Source organism: Muntiacus reevesi, chromosome 1, assembly GCF_963930625.1.
Source record: "Muntiacus reevesi chromosome 1, mMunRee1.1, whole genome shotgun sequence".
NCBI classification, from domain to species: domain Eukaryota; kingdom Metazoa; phylum Chordata; class Mammalia; order Artiodactyla; family Cervidae; genus Muntiacus; species Muntiacus reevesi.
Genome location: NC_089249.1, coordinates 5,662,719 through 5,688,278, shown reverse-complemented (window position 1 = coordinate 5,688,278; position 25,560 = coordinate 5,662,719). Strand labels below are relative to the sequence as shown.

At 35.6% G+C, this 25,560-nt stretch overlaps 1 protein-coding gene and 1 pseudogene across 1 annotated transcript; both read right to left on the bottom strand.

The window, feature by feature from the left end:
* Positions 1-17: 17 nt before the first annotated feature.
* LOC136161733 (olfactory receptor 6C1-like) lies at positions 18-12,195 on the bottom strand (annotated as a pseudogene).
* Positions 12,196-13,418: 1,223 nt separating this feature from the next.
* LOC136158922 (olfactory receptor 6C3-like) lies at positions 13,419-14,354 on the bottom strand. The gene has a single exon (XM_065920773.1). It carries the CDS (start codon positions 14,352-14,354, stop codon positions 13,419-13,421), a length of 936 nt encoding a protein of 311 aa, XP_065776845.1.
* Between the last annotated feature and the right edge of the window lie 11,206 nt (positions 14,355-25,560).

The following is a 25,560-nucleotide window of genomic DNA, read 5'->3' as shown; positions in this document are numbered from 1 at the left end:
ATAGGACTTCTATATTTTCATTTCCTTGAGAAAATTACATTCTTCCTTGCCATATCCATGAAAGCTTTCTTGACTTGCTAATTCCTTAAGGCATAGATAAATGGGTTTAGCATGGGGGTTACAGAGGTATTTAGCACAGCTACTCCCTTGCTCAAAGAAACCCTGCCCTTTGCTGATGGATTCATGTACATGAAAATGCAGCTTCCATAAGAGATGGAGAGGACAATCATGTGGGATGAACACGTGGAAAAGGCCTTTGTCCTCTGAGTGGTGGAAGGGATCCTCAAAATTGTTCTGGTGATATATGTGTAGGACAGAATTATTAACGCTAAAGTGAATATCAGAGTAAACACAGCACAAGAAAACACCATTATCTCCAGGAATTTGGTGTCTGAACAAGAAAATTGTAAAATGGGGGAAAATTTACAAGTATAATGTTCAATAACATTGGACTTGCAATAATCAAGCTGTAGGGAGAACATGAGTAATGAAAATGTGATAAAGAATGAAGCCAGCGAAGAAGCCAAGACAAGCAGTGTGCAGACTCCATGATTCATGATGGTCATGTAATGCAGCGGTTTGCAGATGGCAATGTAATGGTCATAGGACATGGCAGCCAGAAGGTAAAACTCAGTGACTGCCAGGAGAATGAAAAAAGAAAAATAACTGAAAAAAATACAATTAAATTATATTTAATAATACAATCATTAAAAGAAATGGTTTTATCTTCTATAATAATGGTGGCCAGAAACCTGGGTATGGTAACAGTTATGAATGATACTTCTAATATGGAGAAATTCTGAGGAAGAAATACATGGGGCTCTGGAGGTGGATATCCAGCAGGGTCAGGGTGATAATGGTCAGGTTCCCAGTGATGCTGAGCATGTAGGTGATGAGCAGAAAGACAAAGATCACAACCTGAAGTTGTGGGTCATCTGACAGTCCCAGGATAAACATTCTTAGTTTCTCATTTTTTTCTTCTTATGAGTAACATTCAGGAGAAAACAGAAACAGAAGAGCTGAAAGAAAAGAGAATTATTCATGGACCTCGCTGGAATTAATTTCTGAGAGTGTTATGCCATTCTGATCTAACTTGGGAGATCTTTGAAACAACAATAAAATAGATAACTTTCTTTAAAAGAATTTCTTACTATATGACACTGTGTGTGTTTTCCATAGAATGCTTCTTTTAAAATCTCCATTTTACTTATTGGAGTCAGGCTAAAAATACTTTAAAAATTTTTATCCAAATCGCATCCCCTAAATGAGAAGAACAGGCATTTTAATCTAGGCTTTTCTAAGTTTTTGAAACTGGAATAGAAGTGCTGCCTGTTGACTTTTTATTTTTTTTTTTTTTTTTTTTTTTTTTTTTTTTTTTTTCTTTATTTATTTTTTTTTTTTTTTTAATATTATTTTATTAGTTGGAGGCCAATCACTTTACAACATTTCAGTGGGTTTTGTCATACATTGACATGAATCAGCCATATAGTTACATGTATTCCCCATCCCGATCCCCCCTCCCACTTCCCTCCCCACCCGACTCCTCAGGGTCCTCCCAGTGCACCAGGCCCGAGCACCTGACTCATGTATCCCACCTGGGCTGGTGGTCCGTTTCACCATAGATAATATACATGCTGTTCTTTCAAAACATCCCACCCTCACGTTCTCCCCCAGAGTTCAAAAGTCTGTTCTGTACTTCTGTGTCTCTTTTTCTGTTTTGCATATAGGGTTATCGCCACCATCTATCTAAATTCCGTATATATGTGTTAGTATACTGTAATGTTCTTTATCTTTCTGACTTACTTCACTCTGTATAATGGGCTCCAGTTTCATCCATCTCATTAGAACTGATTCAAATGAATTCTTTTTAACGGCTGAGTAATATTCCATGGTGTATATGTACCACAGCTTCCTTATCCATTCATCTGCTGATGGGCATCTAGGTTGCTTCCATGTCCTGGCTATTATAAACAGTGCTGCGATGAACATTGGGGTGCACGTGTCTCTTTCAGATCTGGATTCCTCAGTGTGTATGCCCAGAAGTGGTATTGCTGGGTCATATGGCAGTTCTATTTCCAGTTTTTTAAGAAATCTCCACACTGTTTTCCATAGTGGCTGTACTAGTTTGCATTCCCACCAACAGTGTAAGAGGGTTCCCTTTTCTCCACACCCTCTCCAGCATTTATTGCTTGTAGACTTTTGGATAGCAGCCATCCTGACTGGCGTGTAATGGTACCTCATTGTGGTTTTGATTTGCATTTCTCTGATGATGAGTGATGTTGAGCATCTTTTGCCTGTTGACTTTTTAAAAATCCTTCCCTAAAAGATTTCTTTCCCATTGAGAATCTTGTCTTTTCTTCAAATCTGGTAAAATTATATTATTTCTTAATCATTAACCTAATTTTGTATTGTATTTGCTTTTTAATATATAGAAAATTCAAAAATGCCAAGAAAAAGATTACTCAGCTGAATCTGTCTCTCAAATGAAAGTCATCGGACTTAAATCTTCAATAATGTAAACTATTTCTAAGATTTCACTCCGACTCAGATTTACCTTCCCAAGCTCCTGTTCCTTATCTGAAGCCACATCTGCATTGTCATGACCTCCTCAGATATTAAAGCAGTGGTCCCCAATCTCTGAGCGCTAATGTCTGATGATCTGAGGTAGAGTTGATGTAATAATAGAGATGAAGTACACAATAAATGTTATGCACTTGAATCATCCTGAAACCACACCCTTACCCTCGGTGAATGGAATAATTTTCTTCCATGTAAACTGCCCTTAATGCCAAAATGTTTGAGGACCACTGTAGGGAGTCCAGAGTACAGAGGAGGCAGAGTGCATGTTTAGTAGACTGGATCTGTGTCATGGGCTAAGAAGACCAAATGGTATAAAAAATCTAAAATAAAACATAGAACATCATCTTCCAAAGAACACTTTTTTCTTCAAAATGTCTCCCATCTAAATGATGCTATTGTTCTCTCTCTCTCTCCACTTCCTTCTCTCTCTCTGTCTGCTACTTTACATGTGTGTGTGTGTATGTGTGTGTGTGTGTGTGTGTGTGTGTAGCTTTCTACTCCGTGTTATACTTTTAGGTTTTTCCTTTTATCTACATTAATATTCCTTAATAGAAAGTCTATTTTACTAGTACTTTGGAGTAATGCAAGAAGTAGCAAGGAAATACCCTTATTTTTGTCTTCCTATATAACAGTAATGATAACGTGCCTTCATTTTAAAAGGAAGCTAAGAGTTCTCTCAGTAAAGAGAGTTTTCCCCTGGACCCATGGAATTTAGGATAACAAGCGTCGTATTCCTTTCAATCCTTTTGCTGTTTTTTTAAATGAATTTTAATGTCTTGGATATCTCATTGTCAAATCACTCTTGTAGCTCACTGAACGTGAGAATTCATTTCTATAAACATATATCCTCAAGGCAATTTGCACCCTCAACATTGCTAAACAGTGTTCCAATTCTCTATCTTGCCCTCTTTCTTGACTATCATTTTCTGTGGTAGGTTTATATGCTAGGTTATTTTGTCATAGAAGAGAAGAGAATATTGGTGGTAATTTGATGTCTTGGGTAAATTTTGAGCTTAAAACAACCTAAACTTTTTCTGGAATAATCCACTTCACTCTTGACTGTGCTTGCTGAAATTTAGTATCATGTAGGAACTTCATCATGACTTCAGTAAAAACAAAAAACCCATAAGAAGAACTAATTTAGATTATTTTAAGATCATTGCTTTAAGACTGCCTTCAAATAGTCCTACAATTAGTTCAGAATCCTGTTTCTCTGAGTCCTCTAGAAAAAAATATGACCTTATTTTTTCTTACTGGAAAAAGGGAGTCAGATCAAGTCAACCAGATCAAAGCACCAATCAGAACAAATAGGAATAATGAAGGAAAATTGTAATCACCTAAATTACTTTCAAAATCTATAGGTTTTCACAGAGATAGATGCTCTAATTCTTCCCTGATTGACTCAGTTTGTTAACTAGTATCTATATTTGAAGATAATATTAACTTAAAAAAATAAAAGAAGTTATATATAACCTATGAGATTATTTGGGGTTTGCATTCCAAGAGAAATACATGAAAAATACAGCTCTCTCTGAGTTTTAGGTTTGTTTGTTTGTTTATCCACTGGGAAGATGGGGATAATATTTCAAGGGATAATTGTGAGGGTTAATTTATGTTACAAGTAAAATTCAACTATACAAAGCTTTTAAAGCATGTACTCCACATAGAAAACCTCGCTCTTTATTATTTCCTAAAAGTAAAATTGACTATTATATTTGAGGAAGAGGGTCCCACTAGGAAACAATCATATTCATTTCAAGGAAACTTATTTGAGAGACAATGCCAAGATTTATGCATATATCTCATTGACTCATTACAATTACGTTACTTTTGAAGAAGCTGACCATGAAACTTTAAGTAACATAATGAAGATAATGCTACTAGTTAACGCACAAATTGGAACTCTAAGCTCTTTTTGCTGAAATTGAAACATGTGCTACTTATCAAACCTATATTCAATGAGGAGGACCAAACTCAGAAAGTAGTTTTCTGAAAACTAATAAAGAACTAAATTAGTAAATCAAACAGGGAAGGTAAACATGTTCATTTTTCATAATCCTGGACATACACTGAAAGAAATGCAACCCCAAAATATTCCACTCAACTGGATGATAGGTTAAGCCAAGAATGACTAAATCAACACTAATAAAAAGAATGATTTATATGCTTTTAACTTTGCAAACTATCCTCTTCTTGTCAAATGCATCATATGAGCCAGTTTCAATTATTAAAAATTTACTGGCAGCCATTTCAGTTTTAGGTTAAGCAACCCAGTACTTCTAAGAGTCATTCTCTCTCAACACATTCAGAGTTATCTTATCTCTATAGATAGTATCTTTGAAACATCTTCCATTGTAGCCATGGGAGCAAAAAAAGTGAAGAGAATCAAGATATGGAGTTACTGTGGTTCCTTTCTGGACAGGATTTTTATGTGGATTTTAACCTGCATGAGCCACACATTGTTTAATCCACCCCACATGGGCAAGGCTCATGGGAAATACTCCAGCGAATCAAATGTGCCAACAAGGGCCAAGAAGAAAATGCTCCAAGGATTATAAATATGTTATTGGCATTTGTACCACTATTGAAACAGAAATCTTGGAAGATAATGTCCAAACTGCTAGAAGAGCATGAGAAATAGGCCAGAAGTAAATGGAAATTTGTGCATGCTTTCTATGTGAAAATATCTACACATGCAAAATTTTGGAAAAGATTTCCTGAATTTTCTAAGTCAGGATTTCTCTGAAGAATAGGCTTTTTCACTTCTTGTTTGCTGAAATACTGAGAACGTATCTCATGTAATAATGTTACACTTTTTTTTTCTCATGTAATAAAAGGTCTTCATAAAATGACTTTGAAAAGGGGCAATTCTCCAAGAAGACCTAAAAATTCCTAATGACTATTTTAATTCCTAGCAACAGATAAACTATGTCATGCATAAATTAATAGAATGATGCACATCCATCCATGTTGATGGACATCAATACTCATCCATCAGAAAGAAACATATCCAGCAGGTAGAGCATCAATAAGGACATGAAGGAACTCAGCAAGGTCATCAACCATCTGGTTAAAACTAACACCTATAAAGTACTCTTTGACACCCTGTGCACTGTAGCCCACCATGCTCCTCTATCCATGGGATTCTCCAGGTGAGAATACTGGTACTTCATCCAATAACTGGAAAATCTACGTTCTTCTCAAGCTTCATACAGAATCAAGACATTTTGGACCATCAAACACACTAACAAATTTAAAAATTAGAAATAATATAATGTCTACCCTAAGGCCATAATTGAATTAAAATACAAATAAATTACAAAAAGATAACTGAAAAGTCCCCAAATCTCCATTTAATGGTGATTAAATGACATGCTTCTAATAACATACGGAGCAAAGAAGAAATGTCAGAATAAATTTTAAAATATTTTGAGATAAGTAAATAAACAGACCACATCAGCATTTGTAGTATACAAAAAACAATGTTTAAAGAGAAATTAATGGCATTGAAAAAATATTAGAAAAGAAGAAAGATCTAAAATTAAAAATCTAAGTTGTGCCTCAGGAAACTAGAAAAAGAAGAAACTAAATGCAAGGTAAGCCACTCACACAAACTGGAATCAAGATTTCCAGGAGAAATATCATAAAACTTAGATATGCAGATGACACCACTCTTATGGAAGATAGTGAAGGGGAACTAAAGAACCTCTTGATGAAAGTGAAAGAGGAGAGTGAAAAAGCTGGCTTAAAAGTCAAAAGATGAAGATCTTGGCATCCAGTCCCATCACTTCATGGTAAATAGACAGGGAAACAATGGAAACAGTGAGAGGCTTTATTTTCTTGGGTTCCAAAATCACTGCAGATGGTGACTGCAGCCATGAAATTAAAAGACATTTACTCCTTGAAAGAAAAGCTATGACCAAACTAGACAGCATATTAAAAAGCAGAGACATTACTTTGCCAACAAAGATCCATCTAGTCAAGGCTATGGTTTTTCCAGTAGTCATGTATGGATGTGAGAGCTGGACCATAAAGAAAGCTGAGTGCCGAAAAATTTTTGCTTTCATACTGTGGTGTTGGAGAAGATTCTTGAGAGTCCCTTAGGCCACAAGGAGATCATATCAGTCAATCCTAAAGGAAATCAGTCCTCAATATTCATTGGAAGGACTGATGATGAAGCTGAAGCTCCAATATTTTGGCCACCTGATGTGAAGAACTGAATAATTAGAAAAGACCCTGATGCTGAAAGAGATTGAAGGCAGGAGGAGAAGGGGATGATAGAGGATGAGATGACAGGATGGCATCACTGACTCAATGGACATGAATTTGAACAAGCTTTGGGAGTTGGTGATGGACAGGGAAGCCCAGAGTACTGCAGTCCATAGGGTAGCAAATAGGCAGACACGACAGAGCAATTGAACTGAAGTTAACTGAAACTAAGCCGCTCACACAGGATAAACCTCAAGGATATACAATGGAAAAAAGACAAACTCTTTAACAAGTGGTGCTGGGAAAACTGGTCAACCACCTGTAAAAGAATGAAACTCGAACACTTTCTAACACCATACACAAAAATAAACTCAAAATGGATTAAAGATCTAAATGTAAGAGCAGAAACTATAAAACTCCTAGAGGAGAACATAGGCAAAACACTCTCCGACATAAATCTCAGCAAGATCCTCTATGACCCACCTCCCAGAATATTGGAAATAAAAGCAAAAATAAACAAATGCGACCTAATGAAACTTATAAGCTTCTGCACTACAAAGGAAACTATAAGTAAGGTGAAAAGACCGCCCTCAGATTGAGAGAAAATAATAGCAAATGAAGAAACAGACAAAGGATTAATTTCAAAAATATACAAGCAACACCTGAGGCTCAATTCCAGAAAATTAAATGACCCAATCAAAAAATGGGCCAAAGAACTAAACAGACATTTCTCCAAAGAAGACATACAGATGGCTAACAAACACATGAAAAGATGCTCAACATCACTCATTATTAGAGAAATGCAAATCAAAACCACAGTGAGGTACCATTACACGCCAGTCAGGTTGGCGGCTATCCAAAAGTCTACAAGCAATAAATGTTGGAGAGGGTGTGGAGAAAAGGGAACCCTCTTACACTGTTGGTGGGAAAGCAAACTAGTACAGCCACTATGGAAAATAGTGTGGAGATTTCTTAAAAAACTGGAAATAGAACAGCCATATGACCCAGCAATCCCACTTCTTGGCATACACACTGAGGAAACCAGATCTGAAAGAGACACGTGCACCCCAATGTTCATCACAACACTGTTTATAATAGCCAGGACATGGAAGCAACCTAGATGCCCATCAGCAGATGAAAGGATAAGGAAGCTCTGGTGCATATACACCATGGAATATTACTCAGTCATTAAAAAGAATTCATTTGAATCAGCTCTAATGAGATGGATGAAACTGGAGCCCATTATACAGAGTGAAGTAAGCCAGAAAGATAAAGAACATTACAGCATACTAACACATATATATGGAATTTAGAAAGATGGTAACGATAACCCTAAATGCAAAACAGAAAAAGAGACACAGAAGTACAGAACAGACTTTTGAACTCTGTGGGAGAAGGTGAGGGTGGGATATTTCAAAAGAACAGCATATATATTATCTATGGTGAAACAGACCACCAGCCCAGGTGGGATGCATGAGACAAGTGCTCGGGCCTGGTGGGCTGGGAAAACCCAGAGGAGTCAGGTGGAGAGGGAGGTTGGAAGGGGGATCAGGATGGGGAATACATGCAACTCCATGACTGATTCATGTCAATGTATGACAAAACCCACTGAAATGTTGTGAAGTAATTAGCCTCCAACTAATAAAAAAATTTAAAAAAAAAGAAACAACAGAGGCATAATCCATAAATAAATAATTGATAAGATGAATGTCATTAAAATTTAAAACTCAGGTTGTTTGAAAGACAGTGCTAAGAATAGTACAAGGGAAACCACAGACTGAGAGAAACATTTGTGAAAGAAACATCTGATAAACAACTGCTATCCAAAATATGCAAAGAATTATTAAAGCTAAACAATAAGAAAACAAATAACCCAACTAACAAATAGATACTAGACCTTGACAGACCTTACCCCAAAGAAGATCCACAGATGACAAATAAGCATATGAAAAGTTCTTCATATCATGTCATCAGGGAAATGTACAATGAAACAATGAGACCTACTGCATATCTACTGGGATGGCCCAATCTGGAATACTAACAGCATCAAAAGCTGATGGGAACGTGGAGCAACAGGAAACCTCATTCATTAATGATGGGGATGTAAAATGGAACAGCCACTTTGAAAGGTAGTTTGGCAGTTTCTTCCAAAGTTGACCATACTCTTTCTACAATCTAGCAATCATTCTCCTTGGTATTTTCTGAAGGGAGTTAAAAATAAGTTTCCAAAAAAAGGGAAACTCTTCTTCCTACCATTGTTAATGTTTCTTTCCTTATTTCCATGGTGCGCCAAAGGGCTGTATATTCTGTCCTGGATTCTGAAGCTCTCCAGAAGGTATTTTCTCCTATGGGTGTTTATTCAATTGGAGATTCTGTTGGGATAAGAGATTTGGAGCCTCCTATCCTGCCATCTTGTTGATCTCACTCTTCCCTACATTGTTTTCAATACACAAGTAATGTTTACCAAAATAACCATATGCTGGGCTTCCCAAGTGGCTTAATGGTAAAAAGAATCTGCCTGCCAATGCAGGAGGCATGGGAGCCTCCTATTTGATCCCTGGGTCTGGAAGATCTCCTGGAGGAGAAAGTGGCAACCCATCTCTAGAATTCTTGTTTGGACAATCCCATGGACAGGGGACCCTGGAGGAGAGCATGACCACACACTCCAGTATTCTTGCCTGGAGAATCCCCATGGTGGGCTACAGTCCATGGAGTCAAAAAGAGTAGGACATGACTGAAGTGACTAAGCTCATGGACCGAGGAGCCTGTCAGGCTGTAGTCCACAGGGTCACAAAGAGTCAGCCACAACTGAGCACACATGCGCAACCATATGCTGGGTCATAAACTGGCTCATAGCAAACAAAACACTCATAAAAAGGAACAAGATTCAATCAGTTGTTGTGAGGTGGATGAATCTAAAGTCTATAATACAGAGTGAAGTAAGTCAGAGAAAACCAAACATCCTATATTAATACATACATATGAAATCTAGAAAAACAGTACTGATTAATCTATTTACAGAGAAGAAATGGAGATGAAGACATAGAGAATGGAATTGTGGACACAGCAAGGGAAGTAGAGTCTAGGATAAATTGAGAAAGTAGCATATATATATGTAAAATAGGTAACTAGCAGGAAGTTGCTATATAACACAGAGAGTCCAGCCTGGCTCTGTGACAACCTAAAGGGGTGGAATAGAGCAGGGAAAAGAGGCTCAAAGGAAGGAGATATATATATATATATTTCTGACTGATTCACATTGCTGTATGACAGAAACCACCACAACATTGTAAAGCAATTATCCTTCAGTAAAAAAAAGTCAAAGAGTTGAAAACATTCTGACCACAGAAGTGTTTAGTTAAAAACCAGTATCAATCCCAAGTAATAAGGCTTTCAAAGAAAATATTCCAAATGACTACAGGCAGTATGATTAGAGTTTCTGGGTGTCTGATAAGAATCAATTTTCACTGTTTCTGTTGGTTACATGTGTGCACATTTTTTTTCATAATTAGGTGTGTTACACATGCATTTTATGTGTACCTTTCTTGATGGCCCACAAATTCAGTAAAAACTGAAAGGCAATACTGCTGAGGCAATCCTATAAAGAAGATGAGGAAACCAGAATAATTATTCTACCAGATAAAGCCACCATAACTAAGACTGTATCAGTTGTACATGGATAGGCAAACAGTCAGTAGGACTGAAACATCTCAATACATCATGCTAAGAGATATTTGATGTCAGCTTTATATTATCAATGATGTTAGTATTTCTTACTGGCTAGCTAGTTTCTCTACTATGAAGTTCTCCACTGTAAAGGTACTTTCCCCTCTGTAATTAACAATGACTAGGCAGTGATATTTTGTGCAATGCAGGAATATTTTGAGATTGTATAAATATCATATTCCTTAACAAACTCTTATCTATTATAGTAATTCAGTATTATTTGTTCTCTAATCTAGATAGTGGAAACATATAATAGAGTATCATTAATATTAACACAATCTTTATTTTTCTAAATCTATCAGTTCTTTTACATTTATTAGTTGCGATTTTACCATAAAGAACAACACTCTTCTTTAATTTATTTTGAAGTGTTTTCTACTTAATGTGTTATTGTCTCTTTATACAATTATTTATTTCAATGCTCAAATGTCCTAATATAGAGTACTCCTTCTAAGTGTGTCCTTTGTTGACATGTTGCTACACTTTCTGGAACAATAAGATACTCTAGCTCGTCATATCCTTCAGATATTTAGTCCTATAATCAACCATTTCTCCAGTTCTCAGAAACTATTTTTAGTGAGAAATGATGCTTAGAACCATGCATCTAGATCCTCTGTGTGGTTTTGCTATTGAGCTATCATTACTTCTTGGAACTTTCACAAAATGGAGAAAGGAAATGCATAAAAAATAATAGCATCACATTGACAATTTTATTCTGATCCAATAACAGAATTTTTCAACTTCTCTTATACAACATTGGATCTTTCTCTACCATGAGAAACCATGCTCCAGTGTAAATCTGTTAGCCTATCAGTTATTCAGTTTAAAGCACACATAAAATAGTTTCTGAATTGTTACACAATTATAAAAACTAATATACTAAATAAAGTTCAATTTTTCTCTGCAGTTCCCATCCTACTGATGGTCAGTTGTCAAAATAATTGAAAAAATTATCTTTGAATTTGAAAAATAAAATTGAAAAATTACTTTTATCAGTTTTTTGCTCTTCTCCCTACATGGTTAGCAATGTGTTTTAATATTATGCTCAGTGGTGTGTGTTTAATTTTATTGTTTTCCCTGCTTAATTTTATCTTTGGATTATGTGAACAATAAGAATATTTCAAAAGTTTATGCAATTAGGTATACTCAGAAATGTGTCAGTCACTTTTTTTCTCCATTTATCTCTATTTTCTTACTTGAGAACATGTTTTTGTTATAGAAGCCTGATGTTATTTTTTAATATTTGTATGGTTAGTCCTCTCCTATCACTCTTGTTTCTCAAGATTTCCTAATTATCATGTTTGCTTTACCATATGAAATTTAGTATTATGCCCTTCTGCATGGGCCAAATGACCAAGAAATTCCAATGTTACTTGAACAATCAGTGACAAATGGAATCCTTTAAGGCTTCATCACAAATAAACATTTATAACACAAACTGTGATTGTGAAACAACCTTTCACAGATAAACATGTTCCTTTGGGTCAATACTCCTTGGTTTTCTATATGTGTGTGAGAAATGTTTACAAAACTCTGATCATATACTAGGCTATAAACTGTGATTCAAATAATTTAGAAGGATATAACTTAATTAAAACATGTTTTATGACAATATGAGAGGATTCTTTGGAAAACTTTATGTCCAGAAGACCCACCTGTAGCAGACTGAGGCCAGTGCATCTCAGTCACTCTCCCCCAAAGGGAAAAAGAATAGTGTGGAGCATGTATCCGGCATGTGGACTTTTTGGGGACTGGGAAATCACTAGTGTCTGTGTAGTTTTTCCTGGGGCCTCTATGGGACCTGACATTCTATAAATGCCTAAGGGCTGCTGAAGTCAAAAAAGGGCTGGGTGATGTGCTGTTACTTCAGGGAGCTGAGTTATAACAAACAGAAATAGAGTGAGCAAGAGACTATGGACTTCATGCAAAAAAACAAAAAACCAAAAAAAAACAAAAAAGATAAAATCTCCTAGTTAGGAATCTTCATACACAAATCTGAAAAGACACAGCCTCAGAAAAGATTTAAAAGACCCCTCAGAGTCTCTAGGTGGACTGAATGGTGATGGATTCCCCTGTAAAGGTGGTTGTTTTGTCAAATGTGTAGATAGCAGCACAGAGTTAAAAGGAACATTAAAAAAAACAGAAAAGTGACACAATCAAACAAACAAAATAAATCTCAAAACATAAGCCCTAAAAAATTGGAGGTAAATAAATATCTGACAAAAATTTAGAATAACTGTCATAAGTGCAATCAATGAGTTCAAGAAAGTGGAAGTGTTTTAGTTTTACTTGATTTATTTTGAATTTTTAAATATCAACATTTTTTAAAATGATACAGAACAAGGAAGTTCTATAATTAATACATAATATCTTGATAAATATTTATCTTGGACATATGCACTTAATTTCACTAAGTATAAAGAACTATATTTAAAGTGCGATGCACAACTACATATGATATTTTTGGAATGAATTTACTGTATTATGATATATAACAGGTAGATTCTTTAATGTTAATAATTATAAGTGTTCACCTTGAAAATACATCAGATATTACACACTAATTTTGAAACTTTGCATTTAAAGTCAATGTGATATCATATGATCATTTTAGGGACTGATATTTACAGGATTAAAACTATTTTTAACTTCATGCTATAAAGTATGTCTTAAAGAAATACAATTCTATTCTAGAATATGCTGTAGGATAAAAAACTTTTACTATACTTTAAATGTCAATAAACAATGACTGGAGAAATGGAAGAAATAGACTGAGAAAATATATATTAGCAGTCATGTGGCCTGGTAAGAGGATATAAACAGCAAGGAGAGTTATACAGATATTTAGGAATTTCAGAATTTAACCTAATTGTTCTTTAAAGTGTTTTTGACCCCTCAAAAAATCATTTATTAGCAGAAAATATTGCTTTATAGACCATGTCTTTGAAGGCTTGTTTTACTTGCTGGTTTCTCAAGGTGTAGATGAAAGGATTCAGCATGGGGGCCACAGAGGTATTGAGAATAGCTACTCCTTTTGTCAATGATGCCTTTTCTTTGGCTGAGGGATTAGCATACATGAATATACAGCTTCCATAGGAGATGGAGATGACAATCATGTGAGAGGAACAAGTGGAGAAGGCCTTTTTTCTCTGACTGGCAGATGGGATTCTCAAAACAGTCCTGACAATGTACATATAAGACAAAATCACTAAGGCCAAAGTGAACAGCAAACTAACCAAAGCAAAGTAAAAACCCATTACTTCTAGAAACTGTGTATCTGAACAAGACAATTGTAAAAGGGGGAAATAGTCACACAAAAAGTGATCGATGACATTGGAAGCACAGTAATCCAGCTGGAGGAGAAGCATAAGGGGCGGGAAAATGGTCAGAAACCCACTGAACCAGGCGCAGACCACAAGCAGGCTGCAGAGTTTCCTGCTCATGATGGTCGTGTAATGCAGGGGCCTGCAGATGGCAATGTAGCGGTCATAGGACATGACGGTTAGAATGTAAAATTCAGTCACCCCCATGAAAATAGAGAAAAATAGTTGGGCTGCACAATTGTTGTAAGAAATAGTCTTGTCCCTGGTGATAATTGCCCCCAGAAATCTAGGGATACACACGGTAGTAAAGGATATTTCTAAGAAAGAGAAGTTTCGGAGGAAGAAATACATGGGCGTCTGGAGATGGGAGTCCACCCAGGTTAGGGTAATGATAATCAGGTTTCCAGTGACACTTAATACATATGTGATGAATAAAAAGAGGAAAATCACAATCTGAAGCTCAGGATCATCAGAAAGACCTAGGAGGACAAACTCTGTGATCACGGTGTGGTTCATTTCTCTCTCTCTTCTTTTAATTATATTTAGGTGAAAAGTGTATTAAAAGGGAGGAGATGAAAGATATAATTTATTATGATCAAAATCATTATCATTAATACAGTTCTAAAACATTCTCTCTAATTCATGCTGATGTCATTTTCTTTTAACTTACTTTCATTATATATTAAAACATATATGTCGTTCGTGCTTTGTGTAATACTTCTCTTATTCTAATTAGAAAATCTTCATATAATAAATCACACTACTGAGATGATAAATGAAATTTATACTCTTTATTTTGTTCATTTAATGGAATCCCTTGCAATTTTGTTGGAATAATCCTATAAAATATTCCTTTTTCTTTTTTTCTGTCATGTACTTATTAGAAGACACCACCGCTTAAAAAACAGAAAGATGATCTCACTTCCTTCAAAAGATCAAAAATGAAATTTAAAGGACTAAAGTAGCAACCCATTTTTCTTTGTGCACAACTCATTACTTTTTATGATATAAATCAATTAAAATTTTTCTTGGCAAATAAACTTTAAAATGCTTAATGATTAAATTATTAATTTTAATATTAATTATGAAGTAATTAACATGAGAATACTCTACACTTATATATATATTTATAATAAAATAGATAGAATAAATAGCTGAATTATTTAATAGGAAATATATGCACTTAAAGATTTGCCTATAATTCTATTGAAATCATTAATGTTTGGCATCTTCTGTGATTTGCTAAGAATATACACATAGAAACATTTCTATTTTTGAGCTTAAAAGGATATGCAGCATTTATCTACTTTTCTTTTTGTATGGAAGCACAAACTGAAAAGTAACTACTTGCCTCAGATCATAGCAGCTGTGTCACCCAGATTGTAGCCCAGTGCATTTTCCATTTGAACATCCTTATTCCTCAGCTATTAAGCTTTATAAAAAATGTTTTATTCCCTTGTAGTTCTGCCCCACATTTATTTTTTGCATGAGGCAACTGACCCAAAAGGGTATTCCAGAAATGTGTAGGTAAACCTCTCCTATGCATCCAAACATATTCACTTAATTCCCATCTCTGCTAGATATATAATTCTGTCTGTTTGTTTTGCTAAAATCATGACAGAGGCATCCAAACATATTCACTTAATTCCCATCTCTGCTAGATATATAATTCTGTCTGTTTGTTTTGCTAAAATCATGACAGATCCCTTCTCCTCATTTCTGATATTCACATTTCTGCTGTGAGTAATAAAATGCAAAATCATTGCTTCCCTGCCAGACACTAGCGAATATTATATTAATCAAATTTCACTAAATTTTCTCTATTTTATGGTGACTCAAGGGAAATAGTTCAGGAAATAAAAACAATGTCAGAAAATTAAGAAGATGTGGAAATATACTATCCTCCTTTTCAATAAAGTTGGTCTAGAAGTTTAAGGAAGCAATATCTAAAGAGGGAACTGCAAAGAATATGACAATATTCTGGGTATAAAGAGCATAGACACTTAAACTGGGATCTGGTATCCCTCTGTCTGCACTAATAGCTCAAATTTTTCACATTCAATTGTTTTGACCTATGAAGAAAGTCATACATTGATCTCCTGGGAATGAAGCAAAGTCGAAGCCAAATCTCTGCTAAGGTATAGACCATGAGGGATTTCTGGAAGCCATCCTTGGCATTCTAGTAGCCTCCTAATTCTCCTCTATGATGAATCTCTCTTGAGAATGACTATGTTCATCTTTGTATCCCATAGAAGACCTCAATGTTGACTTTTATAAAATAACCACTTCCATTAACCACAACTATTTAATAATTCATGAGTAATAGAAATAAATAGGAAATCTTACAAAAATAGAACTTTAATCTAACATGCCCTTGATAAATAGACAGTGTATACAAATAATAGATTCTCAAAGCAATAAGGATCTAACCAATCAGTTAATGTGCTTGTTCTGAATTCATAATGACTTCATTAGACAATGAAACCTTGGTACTCTACATGACACACTAGCAAGGCAGAAGTCACTTAGAATTCAGTTCAGTTCAGTTCAGTTCAGTCGCTCAGTCGTGTCCGACTCTTTGCGACCCCGTGACTGTAGCAAGCCAGGTCTCCCTGTCCATCACAAATTCCCAGAGTTTACACAAACTCATGCGCATCGAGTTGGTAATGCCATCCAGCCATCTCATCCTCTGTCATCCCCTTCTCCTCCTGCCCCCAATCCCTCCCAGCATCAGGGTCTTCTCCAATGAGTCAACTCTTTGATTGAGGTGGCCGAAGTATTGGAGTTTCAACTTCAGCATCAGTCCTTCCAATGAACACCCAGGACTGATCTCCTTTAGGATGGACTGGTTGGATGTCCTTGCTGTTCAAGGGGCTCTCAAGAGTTTTCTCCAACACCACAGTTCAAAAGCATCAATTTTTCGGCGCTCAGCTTTCTTTATAGACCAACTCTCACATCCATACATAACCAGTGGAAAAACCATAGCCTTGCCTAGATGGACCTTTGTTGGCAAAGTAATGTCTCTGCTTTTTAATATGCTATCTAGGTTATCATAACTTTCCTTCCAAGGAGTAAGGGTCTTTTAATTTCATGACTGCAATCACCATCTGCAGTGATTTTGGAGCCCCCAAAAGTAAAGTCTGACACTGTTTCCATTGTTTCCCCCATCTATTTGCCGTGAAGTGATGGGACCAGATGCCATGATCTTAGTTTTCTGAATGCTGAGCTTTAAGCCAACTTTTTCACTCTCCTGTTGCACTTTCATCAAGAGGCTTTTTATTTCCTCTTCACTTTCTGCCATAAGGGTGGTGTCCTCTGCATATCTGAGGTTATTGATATTTCTCCTGGCAACCTTGATTCCAGCTTGTGCTTTCTCCAGCCCAGCATTTCTCATGATGTACTCTGAACACAAGTTAAAAAAGCAGGGTGACAATATACAGCCTTGACATACTCCTTTTCCTCTTTGGAACCAGAGTGTTGGTCCATGTCCAGATCTAACTGTTGCTGCCTGACCTGCATATAGGTTTCTCAAGAGGCAGGTCAGGAGGTTTGGTATTCCCATCTCTTTCAGAATTTTCCACAGTTTCTTGTGATCCACAGAGTCAAAGGCTTTGGCATAGTCAATAAAGCAGAAATAGATGTTTTTCTGGAACTCTCTTGCTTTTTTGATGATCCAGCAGATGTTGGCAATTTGATCTCTGGTTCCTCTGCCTTTTCTAAAACCAACTTGAACATCTGGAAGTTCACGGTTCACGTATTGCTGAAGCCTGGCTTGGAGAATTTTGAGCATTACTTTAGTAGCGTGTGAGATGAGTGAAATTGTGTGGTAGTTTAAGCATTCTTTGGAATTGCCTTTCTTTGGGATTGGAATGAAAACTGCCCTTTTCCAGTCCTGTGGCCACTGCTGAGTTTTCCAAATTTGCTGGCATATTGAGTGCAGCACTTTCACAGCATCATCTGTCAGGATTTGAAATAGCTCAACTGGAATTCCATCACCTCCAGTAGCTTTGTTTTTAGTGAGGCTTTCTAAGGCCCACTTGACTTCACATTCCAGGATGTCTGACTCTAGGTGAGTGATCACACCATCATGATTATCTGGGTTGTGAAGATCTTTTTTGTACAGCTCTTCTAAGTGCATACTAAAACAGGATTGAAGAAGTTTACATAGTGAATAGGAGTCCTGTGCACTGTGCTGGCATCTTCCAAATGCATCTGAGAGCTAAAAGAAAAAAATATAAATAACTTTAATATTTCAATCATCTCATAACCAAGGAGATGGCATTACCAATAATAAATCCTTGTCCTACAGTCTCTTTTATTATATAAATGATTTAATTCAATTCTTTTCCTCCTGTCTCATGTGAATATTAGTGTGTTGACTGGGAAATGTTGGGGACTGAGAATTAGTATGAAGCTTCTATAGATTCCAATGACTCAAAAGCTGAATTTGGAAACACCACATAGGTTCCCTTGCCATGAGAAGGATCCATCTCCTTCTGTTTCATGAAGCTAGCCATGCATTGTTTAGGGACTTTGTCATTACCTCACATGAAGGAGCTTTTTGCCTCTTGTGAGCATTTGTCATTCCTAAACCATTTTTAAGCTTATAGCACATATACATGTCTGGAAATATCCAGGAGATGGTAAACTTGAAAAAAACTAAAAATAGCTTTATATATGAAAATTTTCACAATTTTTTTGCATTTTTGCAAACTTTAAAGTTTTTTTATTGAAGTTTAATTGCTTCACAGAATTTTGTTTCTTTCTGCCAAACCTCAACATGAATCAGCCATAGGTATACATATATCTCCTCCCTTTTGAACCTCCCTCCCATCTCCCTCCCCATCCCACTCCTCTAGGTTGATACAGAGTCCCTGTTTGAGTTTCCTGAGTCATACAGCAAGTTTCCTGTTGGCTATCCACTTTATATATGGTAATATAAGTTTCCATGTTACTCTTTCCATACATCTCACCCTCTCCTCACCTCTCCCCATGTCCATAAGTCTATTCTCTATGTCTGTTTCTCCATTGCTGCCCTGTAAATAAGTTCTTCAGTACCATTCTTCCAGATTCCATATATATGTGTTAAAATATGATATTTATCTTTCTCTTTCTGACACATATCACTCTGTATAATAGGTTCTAGATTCATCCACCTCATTAGAACTGACTCAAATGTTTTTCTTTTAGTGCCTGATAATATTCCATTGTGTACGTGTACCACAACTTTATCCATTCATCTGTTAATAGACATCTAGGTTGCTTCCATGTTCTAGCTATTGTAAATAGTGCTGCAATGAACAATGGGACACATGTGTTTTTTTCAATTTTGGTTTCCTCAGGGTATATGCCTAGGAGTTGGATTGCTAGAACATATGGTGGTTCTATTCCTTTTTTTTTTTTTTTAATTCCTAATTTTTTTTAAAGGAATCTCCATACCATCTTCCGTGGCTGTATCGATTTACATTACAACCAACAGTACAAGAGCGTTCCCTTTTCTCCACACCCTCTCCAGCATTTATTGTTTGCAGACTCTTTGATGATGGCCATTCTGACAAGTGTGAGGTGATATCGTACTGCACTTTTGATTTGCATTTTTCTATTAACAAGCGATGTTGAGCATCTTTTCAAGTGTTTGTTATCCATTTGTATGTCTTCTTTGGAGAAATGTCTGTTTAGGGCTTTTCCCCACTTTTTGATTGGGTTGTTTGTTTTTCTGGCATTGAGTTGTATGAGCTGCTTGTATATTTTGGAAATTAATCTTTTGTCAGTTGTTTCATTCATTTGAATGTTCTCCCATTCTGAGAGTTGTCTTTTCACCTTTCTTATAGTTTCCTATAAGAAACTGATGTGAGGAGCTGACTCATTTGAAAAGACCCTGATGCTGGGAAATATTGAAGGCAGGAGGAGAAGGGGATGACAGAGGATGAGATGGTTAGATGACATCACCTACTCAATGGACATGAGTTTGTGTAAACTTGGGGAGTTGGTGATGGACAGGGAGGCCTGGTGTGCTGCAGCTCATGGGATAACAAAGAGTCAGACATGAGTGAGCGACTGAACTGAACTGAACTGATAGTTGCCTTTGCTGTGCAAAAGCTTTTAAGTTTAATCAGGTCCCACTTGTTTACATTTGTTTTTACTTCTGTTACTCTAGGAGGTGAGTCACAGTGGATCTTGCTTTAATTTATGTCACTGAGTGTCTGCCTATGTTTCCCTCTGAGTTTAATAGCTTTTGGTCTTACATTTAGATCTTTAATCCTTTTTGAGTTTATCTTTGTATGTGGTGTTAGGAAGTGTTCTAGTTTCATTGTTTAACATGTAGCTGTCCAGTCTTCCCAGTACCATTTATTGAAGAGGCTGTCTTTGCCCCATTGTATAGCCTTGCCTCCTTTGTCAAAAATAAGGTACCCATAGGTGCACGGGTTTATTTCTGGGCTTTCTATCTTGTTCTCTTTGTCTATATTTCTGTTTTTGTGCCAGTACCATACTGTCTTGATGACTGCAGCTTTGTAGTATAATCTGAAGTCAGGAACATTGATTCCTTCAGTTCCATTCTTCATTCTCAAGACTGGCTATTCTGATTCTTTTGTAATTCCATATGAATTGTGATTTTTTTGTTCTAGTTCTGTGAAAAATGCCATTGGTAATTTGTTAGGGATCATATTGAATCTGTAGATTGCATTTGGTAGTATAGTCATTTTCACAATATTGATTGTTCCTACCCAGAAACATGGAATATCTCTCTATCTGTTTATGTTGTCTTTGATTTCTTTCATCAGTGTCTTATAAGTTTCTGTGTACAGTTTTTTTGTCTCCTTAGGTACGTTTATTCCTAGATAGTTAATTCTTTTTGTTGCAGTGGTGAATGGGACTGATTCAATTTCTATTTATGAATTTTCATTCTTAGTATGTAGAAATGCAAGTGATTTCTGTGTATTGATTTTGTATCCTGCAACTTTGCTAAATTCGCTGATTAACTCTAGTAAATTTCTGATACTATCTTTAGGGGTTTCTATGTACAGTATCGTGTCATCTGCAAACAATGAGAATTTTACTACTTCTTTTCTGATCTGGATTCCTTTTATTTCCTTTTCTTCTCTGATTGCTGTAAACAGGACTTTCCAAACTATGTTGAATAACAGTGGTGAAAGTGGACACTCTTGTCTTGTTCCTGATCCTTTATTAATGATGACAATGAAACCAAACCAGAAAAAATGCAGTAACAACATAGGAATGTAGATTATCTTTGGCCTCTGAAATGCTGGGGTTCAAAACTCTTCTCACTTATAAACAAGCCCATCTCCAGAGGATCACTGGCTGAGCTCACCAGACAAGCGGGGAACAAGTGCATTGGGTTTGAAGAGTTTTCAAAGAGCAGGTGCAAAGTGTTACAAAGCCTGTTTCTCCCTGGCAGGGCAAAGATGAAGTCACAGGCAGGAACACATTGGAAACAGGAGTATGACAGAGATCTTGTTCTTCAATTCTCCTCCCATAGGCACAAGAAAGGAGAGACAGCATCAAGGCCTGCTTCTGTGACTGCAGGAGGCCAGTGGTTCACACACACAGGACTCAGGACAATTCCAGCAAAGCTGGGAACCAGCAGAGGAAGTCTGTGAACTCCAGGGAGACTCACTGTGGATTTAAACTATAATCCAACCGTCAGATAATAGAGTGGCTGTCTTTTCAAGGCCATAAAAATGTTGATGGAGAGAATCCCATCTATTTTATGTTTTCTTTCCTTTTTAAAAGTATTTTTATTGAAATAGAATTGACATATAACATTGCATTAGTTTCAGGTGTACAACATAATGATTAGATATTTGTATAAATCACAAAATAATCACCAAAATAGATCTAGTTAACACCCCACCACCACAAATAGTTACAATCATTGTTTGTGATGAGAACTTTTAAGATCTACTCTCTTAGCAACTTTCAAATACATAGCACAGAATTATTAGCTATAGTCACCATGCTTTACATGATGCTAGATTATTTTAAATTATTGCTGATTTATTTAACTATAAACATGGGAACGAATTCTCATGGCATTGAGAAAAAGAAACGTAATTTTATATCATGCTGAATTTACTGAATTGGTAATGCCATTGGTAATTTATAAAAATTACGTTTTTGATTTTATCAAATCAATTTGATAAAATTGCAGTAAAATCACCAGTCTTAAGGTATCATTTCTTAAGAGCACGTACATTTGAATTTATCAAAACCACTTATCAAAAATTCTGGATTTTCCATGTCACCTGGGGTAGATGGGCGAAATACCATTGGATTCTCAGGTGATTAATACACTTCAATTTCAAATTAACTTATTACAAAAGAAGTTGAAATAGCATAAGTTCCTTTATAAAAAGTAGAGTTTTAAACATATAGATTAAAGAGACAGATGGATTGGAATTTATTCAGCATATTCAAAGCTATTGATTGGGGAAGGAGAGGGTGACATGATATGAGAGAATGACATGGGGAACTCAAAGACAGTGCTCTGTGACAACCTAGCAAGGTGGTATGGGGGATGGAGGTGGATGGGAGGTTCAAGAAGGAGGGGACATATGTATACCTAATGCTGATTCATGTTGATGTATAGCAAAAGACATCACAATATTATAAAATAATTATTCTCTAATTAAAAAAATAAAACTGTTCATTAACAGAACAAACTTTATTCTCTAAGATGTCCAGAGTTGAAACAAGTGTGTCTTTCCAGTGTCTTTCTTAACAGAGGAAAAAAGGACATGGGGTTGACCATTAAAGTGGAAAATGCTGCTATTGAAACATCTGTTAAACATTTCTCCTAATGTTGTCTTTTAAGTCTTGGTTTCAAGAATCCTTTACACACATTTCCAGCTGAGGTTAAATAAGGTAATGCTATCCTTTCTTTTATCAGCTCTTATATCTTAAACACATTCCCTTTTCATGGTCTATCTCATGCCATAGTTTTACATTTTTGTATTTTTATTGGTGATTTTACTGCTTAAAATGGTCCTCAAAGCCCAGTCTTAAGGTATCATTTCTTAAGAGCATGTACATTCATATAATCCATTATTGAAAACACTGGTAAAAAGCAGATTCTATGAGAAACTTTGAAAGCACATGAATTGCTATGCTCAGTGGAGATATAAGTTATTGGTTAACATGTCTTAAGAAGTATTTGTTTTCAGTACTGTACTGGTTTGCTCAGTGCTCTTCAAAAAATTCATGTCCATCTGGAGTCTGAAGCCTTGACCTTATTTGGAAATAGGATCTTTGCATATGTAAGGAAGCTAAGATGAGGACTTATACATTAATTTTCCATGTAAATTTATTTAGTGACAGGTTGTCCATTATGTGTAATTTTAAATGTCACTGTGATTTACAGATAAACATCAGATAAAAGCTATTGTGGCATTTATAATTAAGCATGAGTCTGTTTATGTCACATTAGTCAAGTTCTTTTTAATAGTCTCTTTTTTCAGTATGTTATGTGTATTACTTAATCATATACTGTGAATAACTTCATCTGTCTCCCAAAGAAACAGCAAAAATAATTTAAAATTCTTTGTTCAGGAATTTCTATTAAGATCATTAAATGATCCCAGGTTTCATTTAATTTAAGCTATATATTTTATGGAACTCCTGGATTAAGAAGCAACATAAGTTTCGAAAGAACAGCATGTATATTATCTGTGGTGAAACATACCACCAGCCCAGGTGGGATGCATGAGTCAAGTGCTCGGGCCTGGTGGGCTGGGAAGACCCAGAGGAATCGGGTGGAGAGGGAGGTGGAATGGGGGACCGAGATGGGGAATACGTGTAACTCTATGGCTGATTCATATCAATGTATGACAAAACCCACTAAAAAATAAAAAAAAAATAAAAAAAAATTCAATTTTTGGTAATATAGTTTAAAAAAAAAAGAAACAACATAATATAAATCTCAAAAACTTAATGTGAATGGAATATTATAGACATCTTTTCAGATCGAAGCAGTGAGCAAAAAAATTCTGGGAGAGAATATTGCTTATATTGGACAAAAGAAAGGGAATCTGAGATTTCAAAAACAATGTAGAATTCTACCTTTTAGTAAGAAGTGAAAATTAGGTAGAAAGCTATCTTTGTCACCTCTATATTCTCAGAAAAAATGTCAGAAATAATTATTGAATGAATCAGTGGTATGTCAACATTCAATGGAAATATATAAAAGCTTTAAGATAAGCCTGACATCTCTTATAGTGTAGAATAATTGATATCTTATAGTGTAGAATAATGGATGTCCTAAACATCACAATGAATTTTTCATGTTTTCTTTATGATTTGAGAAAAACCCACTTTTTCATGGGGCTTCCCTGGTGGCTCAGTCAGTAAATAAGCCACCTGCAATGCAGGAGACCTGGGTTCTATCCCTGGGTGGGAAAGATCCACTAGAGAAGGGAATGGCAACCCACTCCAGTATTCTTGCCTGCAGAATTCCATGGACAGGGAGCCTGCTGAGCTACAGTCCATGGGGTTGCAGAGAGTCAGACACAACTGAGCAACTAACACTTTCACTTGTTCACAGCCTAGTCTGTTGCCACTTAAGACCTGCTTATCTCTACTGCTTGGTTATTGTTTCTACTCCTAATGAAGTTATGGATTACTATGAAAATGTATATCTTTCTATATATTTTTCTGCTCTGATTTCAGGCCACTCTAACCTAAATATTTTATTTGAAATTGTTTACTAATTTGGACCACTGTTTAGTGGTTGGTGTCTTGAGACCAATCTCCATTGTGCCTTTTGTTTTTTTCATCAATTAATCCCCCTGAGTCCATTGTAATAGAGCAGATAAAAGTATGGCTAACTTGAATATTACTTCTGCATGAAAATTTGTATCATCTTGCTCACCAAGCTTGAAAAGACACTACATCAGCTTTCATTTCAATTATATCAAGTACTAAGATAATACTTCTTTAAGAGACAATAGTTAGGAAATAATCCTGGGAACTGAGATCTTTGGAGAAGCTTGCTTTACTATTTAGAAGTGTCTTGATACACACCCTTTTTGTAAACATTGTAGAGGGGAGTCTTACAGTTATTCTTCATTATTGATATTTTGGTTACTTGGTTACAAATATATGATGACAGAGGGGAAACAGATTGCAAAAGCTTTTGAAAAATTCCAAAGTACTTAGTTGAAGGAAATTAAAGCTATTAGAAGTGATATTGACTAACCAGCCATTATTTACCGTAAAAGTAAGTATTTCTTTGATACCTTTTTACAAAAATTGGCCTTAATAGTTTATAATTATGCTTCTACAAGTATTCTCAATTATGTACTATGTATAAATAAAATTAAACTACATAGTTTATATGCAATATATAAAGAAAATTTTGAAGCTACTATTTTATAATTTTATGCAACATTTTTATTCATTATAGCATGAATATTTTGTGATTAACAGGACTTTCATGATTTTTTGTGTTCTTGTCTACATACCTTTCTATAATCATTTTTAATATAATAAATATCAAGACACCATGTAATCATTTTTGTACATTATTCAAAATAATACACTTGATGTGTTTTAACAATTACAGATATTCTTTAAATATGAGCTTTGCACATTTTATTTTTTTATTTATTTATTTATTTATTTTTTTGCACATTTTATATATAGGGAAAGTTAGCATTCATCATATAAAGGCAAAAGACAAAAAAAAAAAATGCTTATTTTATGACCA